The sequence below is a fragment of the Aegilops tauschii genome, chromosome 7 (genome assembly GCF_002575655.3).
Source record: "Aegilops tauschii subsp. strangulata cultivar AL8/78 chromosome 7, Aet v6.0, whole genome shotgun sequence".
Taxonomy (NCBI): Eukaryota; Viridiplantae; Streptophyta; class Magnoliopsida; order Poales; family Poaceae; genus Aegilops; species Aegilops tauschii.
In genome coordinates this window covers 248,378,034-248,390,576 of record NC_053041.3, presented here as the reverse complement: position 1 = coordinate 248,390,576, position 12,543 = coordinate 248,378,034, and the positions used below count along the sequence as shown (strand labels likewise).

Below are 12,543 nucleotides of genomic sequence, written 5' to 3'. Positions count from 1 at the left end.
CCGCCTGGCGTATAGCCTCTTTTGCAGCACCCACCTGGTCCTCTGGGACGTAATGTGCAGCAAAAAGTGATGGTGGATCGGCGGGAGCCTGTGCAGCTGACGCTGAAGGCTAAGCATTCGACAACGGTATAGCGAAGGAGACAGAAGTCCGATTGGCATCGCTGGCGTCCTGAATTACCGGTTCCGCCACCGGCGTCGACTGAGGCGTCTTGCTAGTGGACTTTTTCCTGTTTCTTCTCCCCAAGGGCCTCTATGGCTCATCCTCGTCGTCGTCGGGGAGGTCAATGACGTTGAGAGGAGCTGTAAAAAGATCAGTCGTCAAAATTTCATCCCCGATTGATTATATCACAGTTCAATCGGCAAAGCTAAGACAAGATCACAGAGATTATACCTGGGTTGGAGGTGACCGCATCTTCCATGTCCTCATCCTCGTTTTTATAAGCAGAGGTCCCAGAGGTAGCGGCACTGCTAGTTTCAAGATTCATTCGGTCAAATCAAGGAAAAATGGACAGCACAAAACTTCGGGTAAAATGAAGACAGGACACTCATGCAGAGGCGACAGGATGTCAATTTTGATTCTGGGCAGCGGTTTCTGGGCCTTCTGCACTACAACCTTGGACTGCTTCGGGGCCTTTTCAGTCGGCACCGGAGACGACGTCCCAGGACGCTTTAACGACTGCCCGGTCTGAACGGTCGCCTTGTCGCGGGCGCTTGCCGGATCGTGGGTGAGCTTGGACCGCCTTTCCCTGCGGGGAGGTGAGTCAACCTCTTCTTCATCACTCGGATCGTCGCTCTCCTCGTCCCCTTCGCCGTCAGAATGCCACTCGCCGCTTTCACCTCCGCTTGCCTCCCCTTCCGGGTCCTGCTCCTGCTCTCCGTTGGGCATCAAATACATCTCAGTAAGGGCCTGGAAGAAAACAAGCAAGACAAAATCAGTCAGTGGACCATAGACAATTGCATGATAAATCAAGATAACACTTGGGAATTCGGAGTTGGACCTTGTCTGGTTCATAGGATTGGTCGAGTGGAGGGATTCTCCTGGCCCCCCTGGGGTTATCTTTGTTGCCAGTGATACCCCTCAACCACTTCTCCACTGTGTCCTCGTCGACTTCTTCTGGATGTATCTGAGTGGAATCTTCAATGCCCGAATACATCCACATCGGATGGTCACGGGCCTGAAGTGGCTGAATACGTCGTCTGAGGAAGACTTCCAGCAGATCCATGCCGGTCACGCCCTCACGGATGAGGTAGACCACTCGCTCGACCAGCACCTTCACCTCCGCTTTCTCCCCCGGGGTCACTTTCAAGGCGGAGGGCTTCTCTACGCGAGCCATGGAAAAGGGGGGAAGTCCAGTCGACTGTCCTGGAGTCGGCTGGTCTTTGCAGTAAAACCAAGTTGACTGCCACCCTCGGACTGACTCGGGAAGAATTATGGCTGGGAAAGAGCTCTTACCCCTCATTTGAATTCCAAGACCCCCACACATCTGAATAACTTTTGTCTTCTCATTACTCGGATTGGCCTTTTTGACCGACTGGGAACGACACGTGAAAATGTGCTTGAAGAGGCCCTAGTGTGGTCGACAACCCAAGAAATTTTCGCACAGAGACACGAAAGCAGCAAGGTACACGATGGTGTTGGGGGAAAAGTGATGAAGTTGTGCCCCAAAGAAGTTCAAGAAAGCTCGGAAAAAGGGGTACGGAGGCAAAGAAAACCCGCGGTCGATGTGAGTGGCGAGGAGGACGCACTCACCCTCCTGCGGTCGAGGCTCAGTCTCATTCCCCGGGAGCCACACAGATCCGTGGGGAATCAGTCCCTCCTCCGCCAGATCGTCGATGTCGTCCTGGCGGATCATCGACCGGATCCAGTCACCCTGGATCTAGCCGTGCGGTAGACCGGACCTCGACGAGGATCCGCCCCGGCTGGTCTTCTTTCCCTTCGCCTTCGCCGTCGTCTTCTTCGCGCGTTCCAGGGCCTCCGTCTTCTCTTTCCCCATCGCGGCGGACAGAGCTCGAACGGAGCAGCGGCGTTGGAGCAGGAGCGGACGCAGTGGGGAAAACTGAGAGGAAGGAAGAAGAATGGGAGCGCACTGTTCAAAAAACCCCGGTCCGGCGCCTTATATGAGGTTGCTTCCGAGTGACTGACCTGTAGGCCCGGACGATCTTATCAAATCCCGCAACAGTCGCGCGCGTGATACATGGCGAAGAGGGTGGCGCGGAAATCGAGGCGACCCTTCCTTATCTAGCCCGATTACTGCGGCCTCCTCTGCCCCGCGCGCTTCCCAAAATTTGAATCCCGCAAGATCCGCGGATAGCAGAACAACCTGTCAGACGGAAGATCTTCTCCATATTAACACTCGAAGCTCTTTCAGCAAAAGTTCACTCGACAAAGCCAGGAATGGACCAAGGCGACTGAAAAAGAAGTTGGTGTCATCATGCTGGTCCGTCGATCCAAACAAGACACATCCGAAGCGCGAAAAATGAATCGGAAGTATTTCCAACTCCTTCTCCACTCAAACCCTGATCCATTCGGGGGCTAATGATGAAGCTATGTACCTAGGGTAGGGTCATAGGCCTGACCTAGATACCCTTCCCAAGGTCATCACCCTAAAACCAGAAGCATTCGAAGAGGAGTCACCATCCACTCGACCACGAAGCATTCCACTCGAAAGACTCTAAGTCACTCGACCGTGGAGACAGTCACTCGACCGCCAGAAGATCTAAAGCCACTCCGCACTGCAACGGTCGGACATTACTCCATAGCTTTAATCATCACTATGACTCTTTATTACTAGCGTTACCAGTAACACCCCCCTCTTAATGTACCTTAAACCCTTTGTAACGTGGGTTGGCTGGGGTCCTGGCGCACTCTATATAAGCCACCCCCCTCCACATGCACAAGGGTTCGCACCCCTGTAAACACACATACGCATAATCCAGTCGACCGTCTCCGGGCTCCGAGACGTAGGGCTGTTACTTCTTCTGAGAAGGGCCCGAACTCGTAAAACTCATGTGTACAACTTCGCCATAGCTAGGATCTTGCCTCTCCATACTACACCCCCCCCCTATTCTACAGTCAGTCTTAGTACCACGACACATATTGCATTGTCCCCATTAAGGATAAAACAATGGCCATTTATCTTATTGCTGGATTTATTTTTGTCTACATCATGTCATCTTGCTTATTGTGTTGCTCTATGTTTTATTAAACTTAATATACTTCGAGATGCATGCTCGATAGCGGTTTCGGGGTGGAGTAATAGTAGTAGACGTCAGTAATTTAACGATCTATTTATCACGGACGTGATGCCTATATAAGATTATGCCATCAATGATCCTAGTTATGAATTGCTACTTTTTTATCAATTACCCAACAATAATTTGTTCACCATGCCACTACCTGCTTTCTAGAGAAAGATGCCACTAGTGAACCTATGGCCCTCGGGTCTATTCTCCATTAAATCTTGCTCCTACAAACTTTGAAGTTGTTACTTCTATTTTGCTGTTCTATATTACTATTCACCACTATTTTCTTTTAACCTGGTGACTGGCAAGACAAAGAGATTTGCAACTTCTTTGTTACGTTAGGAGCAAGCAATTGTTCTATTTGTGTGCAAGTGCTGGTTATCTTGCTTGCTTGTAAACTCCTACTGGCTCAATTAAACTTTGGTTTTTAACTGAAGGAAATACTTTTGCTACATCACCCCTCCTCTTCGGGGAATCCAACACCTCCTATGGGAGTAGTAGTGGGGAGCTATACTTTTTGGCCGAGAAGCTTTAAAGAACGGTCTTAGAAGGATGGGGAATGGTGCATCCACCCGAGTTTGAAATGACCCTTGGTTTTTCGGAAATTTCAATTCAAAACCCTTGGTCAGAACACATCAAGTTGTTCTTAATTTGGTTGATGAATTGATTGTGTTACAGTATTTATTGGGTTTAAAGATAGAGATCAAATAGGTTAAAACTATGTATTACTTATCTTGTACTCCAAGCATCTACCCTCATGTACTCGATGTCTATTCCTACAAGGGTCGGATCAATACAACACACAAATATTAGGCATTCAATCATTTCTACATGGTATTAGAGCGCTTAGTCTCACGACACAAACCCTAGGTCCAGCTACCACTTCCGTAGCGCACCGCCCCTGGGAAGATTAGTCTCCTCCCCCTGGGGGCGCGACACCCAATCAATCAAAGATCAAATTAGATTAATTCCCAAGATTAGGCTAATTCAAATTTCAAAATTTCCAGGTCCAACTAATAGATCGATCCTTTTAGCCACCACATAAACCCAATTCGACCCTCAAATCCTGCCGAGAATCGGTGCATATCCGTGCAACAACAGACGACTGCCGTTTCGATGGCATTGGAGGCTTTGACAGAACCAGAGGATGTGTCGTAAATAGAGTCTGCGACAACATCCTTGGTCGGAACATCATCGGAGGATGCGAAAGAATCATTTGCTCTGACATCATTGGAGGTTGTGATAGTAGTATTGGTCGCGACATCATCGGATGTTGCGACAGCATTTGAGGTTGTGACAGATTTTCTTTTTACCATGCGAGAGTTGCTGGCCGCGTCAACGTCGATAGCGCTGCTTATTCGCGTGTACATTTGATGATAGTTAGTCATTTTTATATGGAGATGGTTGTTTTCATTGTTATTGCATGGCAAGTTATATATAGTATATTATCATGGCAAGTTTATTACTTTCACATGGCATTTTTCGGGAGTTCCAGCGGCAAGCAATTGAAAGCATCCATATTTTTTGGCTAGTACATGAAGATGGCAGTTTTCATTGTCCATCCATGGTATTCTATAATATATTGTCATGGAAATTTTACTATTTTTCACATGATTTTTTTGTAGTTTCGATAGCAATTCTTTTTATCAAAAGCATCCTTGTACATGATTGTTCTTTCAATGGAAATTTACATATACTACCTCCGTCCGGGTTTAAAAGTCCCCGAAGTCATCAAGACCAAGACGTGCTCTACTCGAGGTTCCTCAAAAGTCGTTGCTAGTCTAACCAACCAGAGGGCTTTGTTTCCTATTTATTCTCTGGATGCTAACTTCCCAAGTGTATTTGTAGCGCATGCCCCACAACTGCCTTAGAAAAAGGAGTGCATGCATTGGTTGCGTTGTTTACTGTAGCTGCATGCAGGAGCTTGAAAGATGGAACCGCCGCTGCATGCTTGGCTTGCATTTACTATCAGAGGCACTGACCAATAGAAAGGATCAGAGCTCCCACAAGCGGCCTAGTAATTTCGTATGAGGCTCGGTGGCTCTGGGGACTTCTAATCTCGGACGGAGGTAGTAACTCACATGGCATTTTCTTGCTCCTAGGACATAGCAAACTTCTTTTTCAAATGGAGTTGCTCTGGCAGTTTTTCGCACCTGCGTAAACGGTTGATCTCACGGCACTCCACATCATTTGCTGCAGCTCGCCAGGCCCTATGTATGTAATGTTAGTCCTTTGACCTTCTTTTCTCTCTCTTTTGTCCATCACTAAAATCATGGCATTTTATGCATGGTTTTTACAACTAGTAACAAGACACTTTGTTGTTGCTGTTGTTGTTGTTTACGTTCCTTTATTTGAGTATTCTTGTAATAGACTAATTGTGGTATCAATGGGCAATACGAGTTCAACTCTTTCATATCCATTGCAGTTCATACAGGCGTTGCCAACGTAGCATTCAACCACGACTGGTTATTTGATCCTTGATCCATGTTTTTTCATGTCCCTGTGCCTGAATCTAGGCCTTTTCGCACCCGCGCAAATTGTTTTTGGAGGAAAACCTTAATCTAAAACAGAAAGTGTGTTTTTTCTAGGATGCGGCACTTCGTACGAATGATTTGTATCGTAAAAAGATGTGTGTATGACATTTTGTATTCTAAAACCATGGCAGTTTTTTTTCAAACACTGTGCTTTGTTTGGATGACATTTTTAGCAGCTTTTTATCACTTATCACATAGCAGTTTTCAGTAGTAGTCATATGGTGGCAATTAGTAGTAGTCACATGGTATTTTTTGTTACTAGAAGCTTGCATGACAGTTTTTATTAAAACTAGGCCATTTGAACACTCAACATCAAAGAATGCTTAAAAAAATACATGATGACATGATTTTTTGAGTGGCAGTTTATCAAGTTTTTAGCAGTACTCACATGGAAGTTTTAGTAGTACCCGCTAGGCTATTTCAACTGTATACACATGGCTGATTTATTAAAACTAGTATGACTGTTTTAGTGGATTTGACATGGCAGTTTTTTCCTGTTTTTTATTTTTTTTAAAGAACAACCTTGTGCCATACAACGGTAATTTTACTAATACTCAATTGGCATTTTTCTACCTAATTTACATGGCAAAAATACCGTCACATGGCAGTATTCTTTTAAATACAGTGCTTTGTTTGGATGACATTCTTAGTAGGTTCTTATCAATTATATATGACGGTTTTTAGTAGTAGTGATATGGCAGCATTAATAGTAGTCACATGGCTTTTTTTTTAAGCTTGCATTGCAGTTTTTTTTAAAGGTAGGCCATTTGAACACCCAAAATCAAAGTATGCTTTCAAAAATATAGGATGGCATGTTTTTTGTATGACAGTTTATCGGGGTTTTAGCAGTACTCACATGGCAGCTTTAGTTGTAGTCACTAGGATATTCAACAGTGTACACTTGGTTAATTTATAAAAGCTAGCATGGCAGTTTTAGTGGATCTGACATGAGATTTCCCCCTGTATTTTATAAGAACAACCTTTGTGCCATACAACGGTAATTTTACTGACACCCAATTGGCATTTTCTACACAGTTACATGGCAAGAATACTGAGTATGTGTGTGCAAGTTATACTTCGTTGCAGCACCACTAATTCTCCCCCCTTTTCACCTCTTTTTTCACAATCGTCTAGTGGATGAAACCACTTCTTTTGCCCAGCAAGAAAATCACACAATAATAAAATTAAACTAGCATGACATTTATTGTGCTTTTTTCTACACAATAGCGGTAAAATCAACTTGATTTTGACCATGTAATTATTAGGTAAATCCTATAGGTACTTTTCTAAGGGGGTAGCGAGGTGGGGGGATGCTTGGATCCATGCCCCCTGTGTTTTCATGGCAGTTCTTGGTCGCGGTAGGGGCTTCGTATAGTGTAGGCAGAAGATGGGAGAAGGTAGGAGATGGAGCGTTTGGTTGGCAAGTTTTGTGGAGATGAAGGCGATGGGAAGGTGGGAGGAGAGGGTTTTGTGGATGGGTTTTGCTGACTAGGATTGTCCGCAAGGGTGGGTTCTCTAGAGCGAACGGGTTCGTTCGCTGGGTTGCCGCGTCCAGCTCTACCACCTCCCATGGCGTTCGATCGCCGGATATTGGCGTCCTAAACAAAAGCCAAAACACGGAATAAACCAACAGATCTGGTATGAGAGATTTTATATTTTCAGTATGATTCTACTTTTGTGTGTCCAGACGTACCATTTTTGGATTTTTTATTTCCATCCTAACATCCTCCCACATCTTCGTAATACATCTTTACACTAGTTTTTCTTTTGTTGGAGGAAATCTTTACACTAGTTTTTCAGTTTCTACTGCATTTTTGTGCTGCGTCTCTTTATACTAGTTTCCACTGTATTTTCTATTGACTTTGTTGCTGTGTTTTTCTACCACTCTTGACCTGCATATATCTAGTGAGTGTACTACATACTGCTCAAAGCACTACTGCATCCACTACAAACGAAATAAAAGAAATTCCTAGCAGGGAAAAAAACTACTACTAGTAACTAGTAGAACATGGATTGATCAGAAAATTTTAAACATATACTGGGGAGGCAGCCCAGCCAATCTTTATAAATAAAAGACCGTGCTCCAGCCAGATTCATAGGAAACAAATACGCAGCTATCATGTGGTTTCTCTCAGACTTGGGACACCAGGTGCCCATGTACAAGGTTGAGCTCTCCAATTTGCAGAGCTCAGACAATTTATTGCATTTCAAGTTTTCAACAGCCTTGATGAAACATAGAACAGACCACATGTATATGCAAAGTTCCAGCTCAACACTGAAGAAGTTCATATCCCCCCAGAAACACCGAAGAAGTTCGGACAAAACGCACAAAAACGCCATATGCTTCAATGCTTCATGACACTGAATTTCCCATCCGTAGCCACCAGTAGCCGTGGTTTTGACACCATAAGAATATGCGAAGTCCATAAACAGAAGGAAGACGCAAAAAAAAAAAAAAAAAAAAAAAAAACTCACCCTTCTGCTTTGATCAGTTCCTCAATGACCTTTGACCTCTCATGTCCGGGGTTTACCGTACAGATTCGTGTACACGATCTTCGTCCGGTGGACCAGGATCAAGCTCAGGGCGGCAGCAATGATGCAGAACCCTGACATGATCATTGACGAGATGAAGAAGCAGATGGAGCCCTCGCACTTCAGCGCCGGAGCGACGTCGGAGACCATTCCCAGCAATGTTGAGTGGTTATGGTTAGCTTGCTTCCTGGCTTCGTAGTCGTAGATGCCACTGGCAATGATGCCCGAGAAAACCAGGGAGCCTGCGGGGTTTGCGACTGTAAGGAAGTTGTACAATGCTCCGAAATTCTTCACGCCAAACAGTTCAGAGGCAGCAGCTGGCACGATCGCCCAGTGGGCGCCGTACCCGAGCCCGATAAGCAATGTGCCAATGTACATTGTGCCGGGCCAACCCATTGCAAAGATGAAGTGTCCAATTGCCATGAATACTTGAGCTGTCGCCAAGGCAATTGCCCTTGGATATGCGTAATCCCTGAAGAAACAAGAGAGCAAACAAAAAATGAGAACAACTGGGGACATGTTTCTCAACAAAGATAGCCCCTGTATTTGAGCTGTTGAAATTTTAGTCTCAATATGAACAGAGCAACTCAGTCACTACATGATTAATTATTCAGAAGAATACTGCTCATGATCAACAAAAGGATAATTCGGATGTTGCCTATTAGCTGCCTGCTGTCAGTTTTATTCTTTTTGTTAGCTTACTCGTCTAATAATTGTATCAGTTCGATATGTGTTTTGAGACGTATTCTTGTTTGCTTTGAATTTCCAAGGCTAGTGCCTTTTTGTTTGAACAGATTAGGAACCAATTGTGATGATACCACTAAAAACTGCTGTATTATTCAAAAGATATTCAACCAATAACAACTGGAATGGGTAAACGTTTTGTTATAGTTCTAGTTCATGTATTTTGAGAAGAAGCTTAGCCAGCATGAACATTAAATCGGTGATGCAGAACACACTCTCCATTGGAGAACGCACTCTTCCATATGAACTAAACTCCTAGATGAGATGCAAAGGTCAGCAAATAGGTGCCTCAATAGTTCTTACTTGACAATAATCTCTGAAAAGAAGCCCCCAGAAATACGTCCAAGGAAGTTCCAAATGCTAATCATTGACACAAAAATGTGAGAATCCTCAAAACCCAATGACTGACTCATTTGCCCAAGATTATCGATCACAGTAAGTCCTGATCCTGACCCCAACAGAAGGGAGAAAAATAGAAGCCAAAAATCTGCCTTGATCATTGCCTGCAGTAATGTGAAATCCTCTCCTCGTCGTGGACCTTTCCTCCTTTTAACCCTGACGGCGCCAACAGCAGCAGCCTGGAATAGCTTAGCCTGCAATTCGGCAATCCTCTTTTGCCTTTCAGAGGCTGGAAGTAGATCAATTTCTTTCGGCTTTTGCTCGTCCACCTCGCTGAGTATAACTTCTTGCTCTTCAGACGATACTGAACCACTTGCTTCTTCTCTACGAGGTGATGTTAACAGTGCTGTGTAGGCACTCTCGTCGTCATTTGAGAAGAAGCTGAGCATTACAGGGATGACTATTGGAACTAGCAATAGAACCATCAGAATGATGGTACACAAGATTGTCAATGAGTGGCTCAAGCCAACAAGGTCTTCCAGCAGCATCACACCCATCAGATAGGCGGCCAAGACTAAGCAGACGCTGTATACAAACGTGAAACTTGTACCATCAGATGGCCGTACTTGCCTGTGACCATTAACTGGTCTAACAATGAACATTAAAGCGATGACTACCATTGTTGGGCCAACAGCAACCATGAATATCAGTGCAGCATCATCAGGCGTGTGCATTATTGCATAAACCTGTGTTAAGATTGCACCACTCAAACCAGCAAATCCCTTGAGGATACCAACGATTGGTCCACGGTTCTTGGGAAAGTTCTGAACACATGAGACGAGTGCAGCAGTATTGAAGTATGTCTCACCATTATTTCCAACAAAGATTAGCATGCACATCTGCGGAGAGACGGGGGAATTTAGTGCAAGAGCCGACAAATCTAATTGAAGGAATAAGAATGTAAACAAAGGTCAGATTAGATACTACAGAAATTATGGAATGGTCCAGGTTTCCAAATGCCGCAAACAGAAATGTGGAGATGGAAATTAGTGCGTTTAAAATTAGAAGTACAAATGAATATTGAGTCTCCTCCACCTTCAGATAGACAATGACACTAATTCTGTGTTTTCAGTATTTTACTGAAGACTGGAGTCATCCTCTGTTGCTTTGATGTTTCACATAGCAAATTAATTTGTAAAGCAAAACATAGCAAATGATTAACTCACAATTCTAATCTTGGAAACTCAATGGAGATGTTAATTCACTTGTTTAACCAGAATTTTTAGGCGATTCTGTTGCGGCTGTATTGGACAGGCTGATAATAGTAGTACAGAGTGAAATTTTCAGGTTGAACATTGTTAATTGGCATGAAATACATCAAACCTCAGTGTTTTTCAGGATATTAGATAATGAAGGTTAACTAAAGACACATGGGAGGCGAGAAAGCGACCACTAAGACTTCCCAAGAATAATATAGGTGCACACCGATGACTCGGAAGCATATTCGACATGCTGTGTGTTAGAATATTCTTAGTACACACAGCAGAAAAAGTTTTAACTGTTTTGAGCCAATAAAAATCTGGCAAATATTTCTGAACATAGCTTTCAACATTTTGGAGGAAGAGAAAGCATTGAAGTCCAACAGCAACGGTGTTCAAAAACAAGAAATTCACCGCCTTTTCTTTTGTAAATGGAGGTCGAATAGCGACTCTCCATCATTGGAGACAGGCGTGCAGTTAGGATGCGTGATTGACTGACCCATGTTTGCTTTCAGATGATGAGCAAACTGGTCTCGCGTGTTCACTAAAGGGTACTAGTACATACAGTAGCATAATTGAAGGAAGAAGACATGATTAGTTTCCAATCCAAATCCGGAAGCTTCAACCGTACAACTTATAATTATACGAAGCACAGTAGTAGAACATGAGTTTCTTCCATCACAGCATCGTGCACGCTTCAATTAGCACAAAAGTCACAGGGAATTTTTCTTGGCATTAGAAGAAAAAAAATCAGCTCAATCTGCAGTAGCACATGAGGCTCCAAGAACAGGAAGGTTTGATGCGGCCATGGAAGCATTGCTATTGCAGAAAGGAGAAGGAAATGGGAGGACTATAATGATTGGAGGGGCAGGTAACGGATCTTACCGCCCAGAGGGGTGGCACGGGGACGCGGTGGGTGACGGCGAGCCAGACCCAGCCGTATCCGACCAGGTTCTGCGCGGCGCCGATGAGGAGCGCGGCCCAGAGCGGGAGCACGGCGCAGAGCGTGCCGGCGAGGAAGCCGACGCTGTCGCCCAGATCCTTGGCGACGCCGAGGCTGGCCACCTGGCGCTGGTTGTAGCCCAGCGAGGACTTGATCGCCGGCGACAGGCTGCCGAACAGGTACCCCACCCCGGCGACCGACTGCATCCACATCGCCGCCACGAACACCAGCCACCGGTTCCGCAGGAACCCCCGCACCCGGCTCCGCACCTCTGCCATTGCTTGCAGCACCTGCCCCAAAACTCCAACCCGAATCAACACTGGAATCGGCAGCGAGCAGCAGCCCCGAGAAGCTAATGCAAGAAGCGGAGCTCGGCCTATTAACAGGACGGATTTGGGACGGGAATGAGAGGCCAAGCCGACGGTTTCTTGGAGGCAAGCAAAGAACGGCCGCGAGGAGCCGGAGTGACGACGACGACTCTTGATGAGGAGCCGCGGATCGGGATGCGGAATCAGCAACGATCGGCCCCGCTGGCGTTGTTTATTGCTGAGAAGAACGTGTGTCCGCGCATAAATGGCCAGAGCCGAGCGAGCAGAGCAAGTCGAGAAAAGAAAAAACAGCGAACTTGAGCTCGTTTTTCTCTGGGAGGCGGCAGCCGGTGGGTAGTAGGCCCGCGTGGGAGATGGCGAGAGGAGGGAAGGGGGGAGGGAGGCAAGGCGACAAGCCCGGACTTTGACACGACACTGTGCGCTCCGATGCGCGGTGGATGGGCACAGCAGGCGGGCACGAGGCTGGTCGCAGGTGACGATGGTGCGCGTCGGGGAGACAGTGATGAGCCGAGGGTGTGGATGGGAATTGGGTGGGCGGCGGCGCGGGGCAAGGCCCATCTCGCGACCGGCGAAACGTGTGGATGGATTCCACGAATGTTTCGTCACCGGCAGCGGTGGCG

The 12,543-nt window shown here is 45.9% G+C and overlaps 1 protein-coding gene across 2 annotated transcripts; it reads right to left on the bottom strand.

The window, feature by feature from the left end:
• Positions 1-7,802: 7,802 nt before the first annotated feature.
• LOC109787632 (protein NUCLEAR FUSION DEFECTIVE 4) lies at positions 7,803-12,272 on the bottom strand. Of its 2 annotated transcripts, XM_020346162.4 has the most exons (4): positions 11,537-12,272; positions 9,357-10,291; positions 8,253-8,781; positions 7,803-8,138 (listed from the first exon to the last, which is right to left on the bottom strand). In XM_020346162.4, exons 1-3 carry the CDS (start codon positions 11,870-11,872, stop codon positions 8,292-8,294), a joined length of 1,761 nt encoding a protein of 586 aa, XP_020201751.1. In that variant the 5' UTR covers positions 11,873-12,272; the 3' UTR covers positions 7,803-8,138; positions 8,253-8,291. The 2 variants fall into 2 exon arrangements, with proteins under 2 accessions (XP_020201751.1, XP_045087649.1); XM_045231714.2 differs by having other exon boundaries at positions 7,803-8,781.
• Positions 12,273-12,543: the final 271 nt, after the last annotated feature.

What these genes read in the sequence shown, in the direction of transcription:
- LOC109787632 (XM_045231714.2), bottom strand. Translation starts at nt 11,872, where the DNA reads ATGGCAGAGGTGCGGAGCCGGGTGCGGGGGTTCCTGCGGAACCGGTGG. An exon ending in CCGTGCCACCCCTCTGGGCG is followed by an intron (nt 10,292 to 11,536) that starts GTAAGATCCGTT and finishes GTCTCTCCGCAG; the next exon opens with ATGTGCATGCTAATCTTTGT. An exon ending in TTTTCAGAGATTATTGTCAA is followed by an intron (nt 8,782 to 9,356) that starts GTAAGAACTATT and finishes TTGTTTCTTCAG; the next exon opens with GGATTACGCATATCCAAGGG.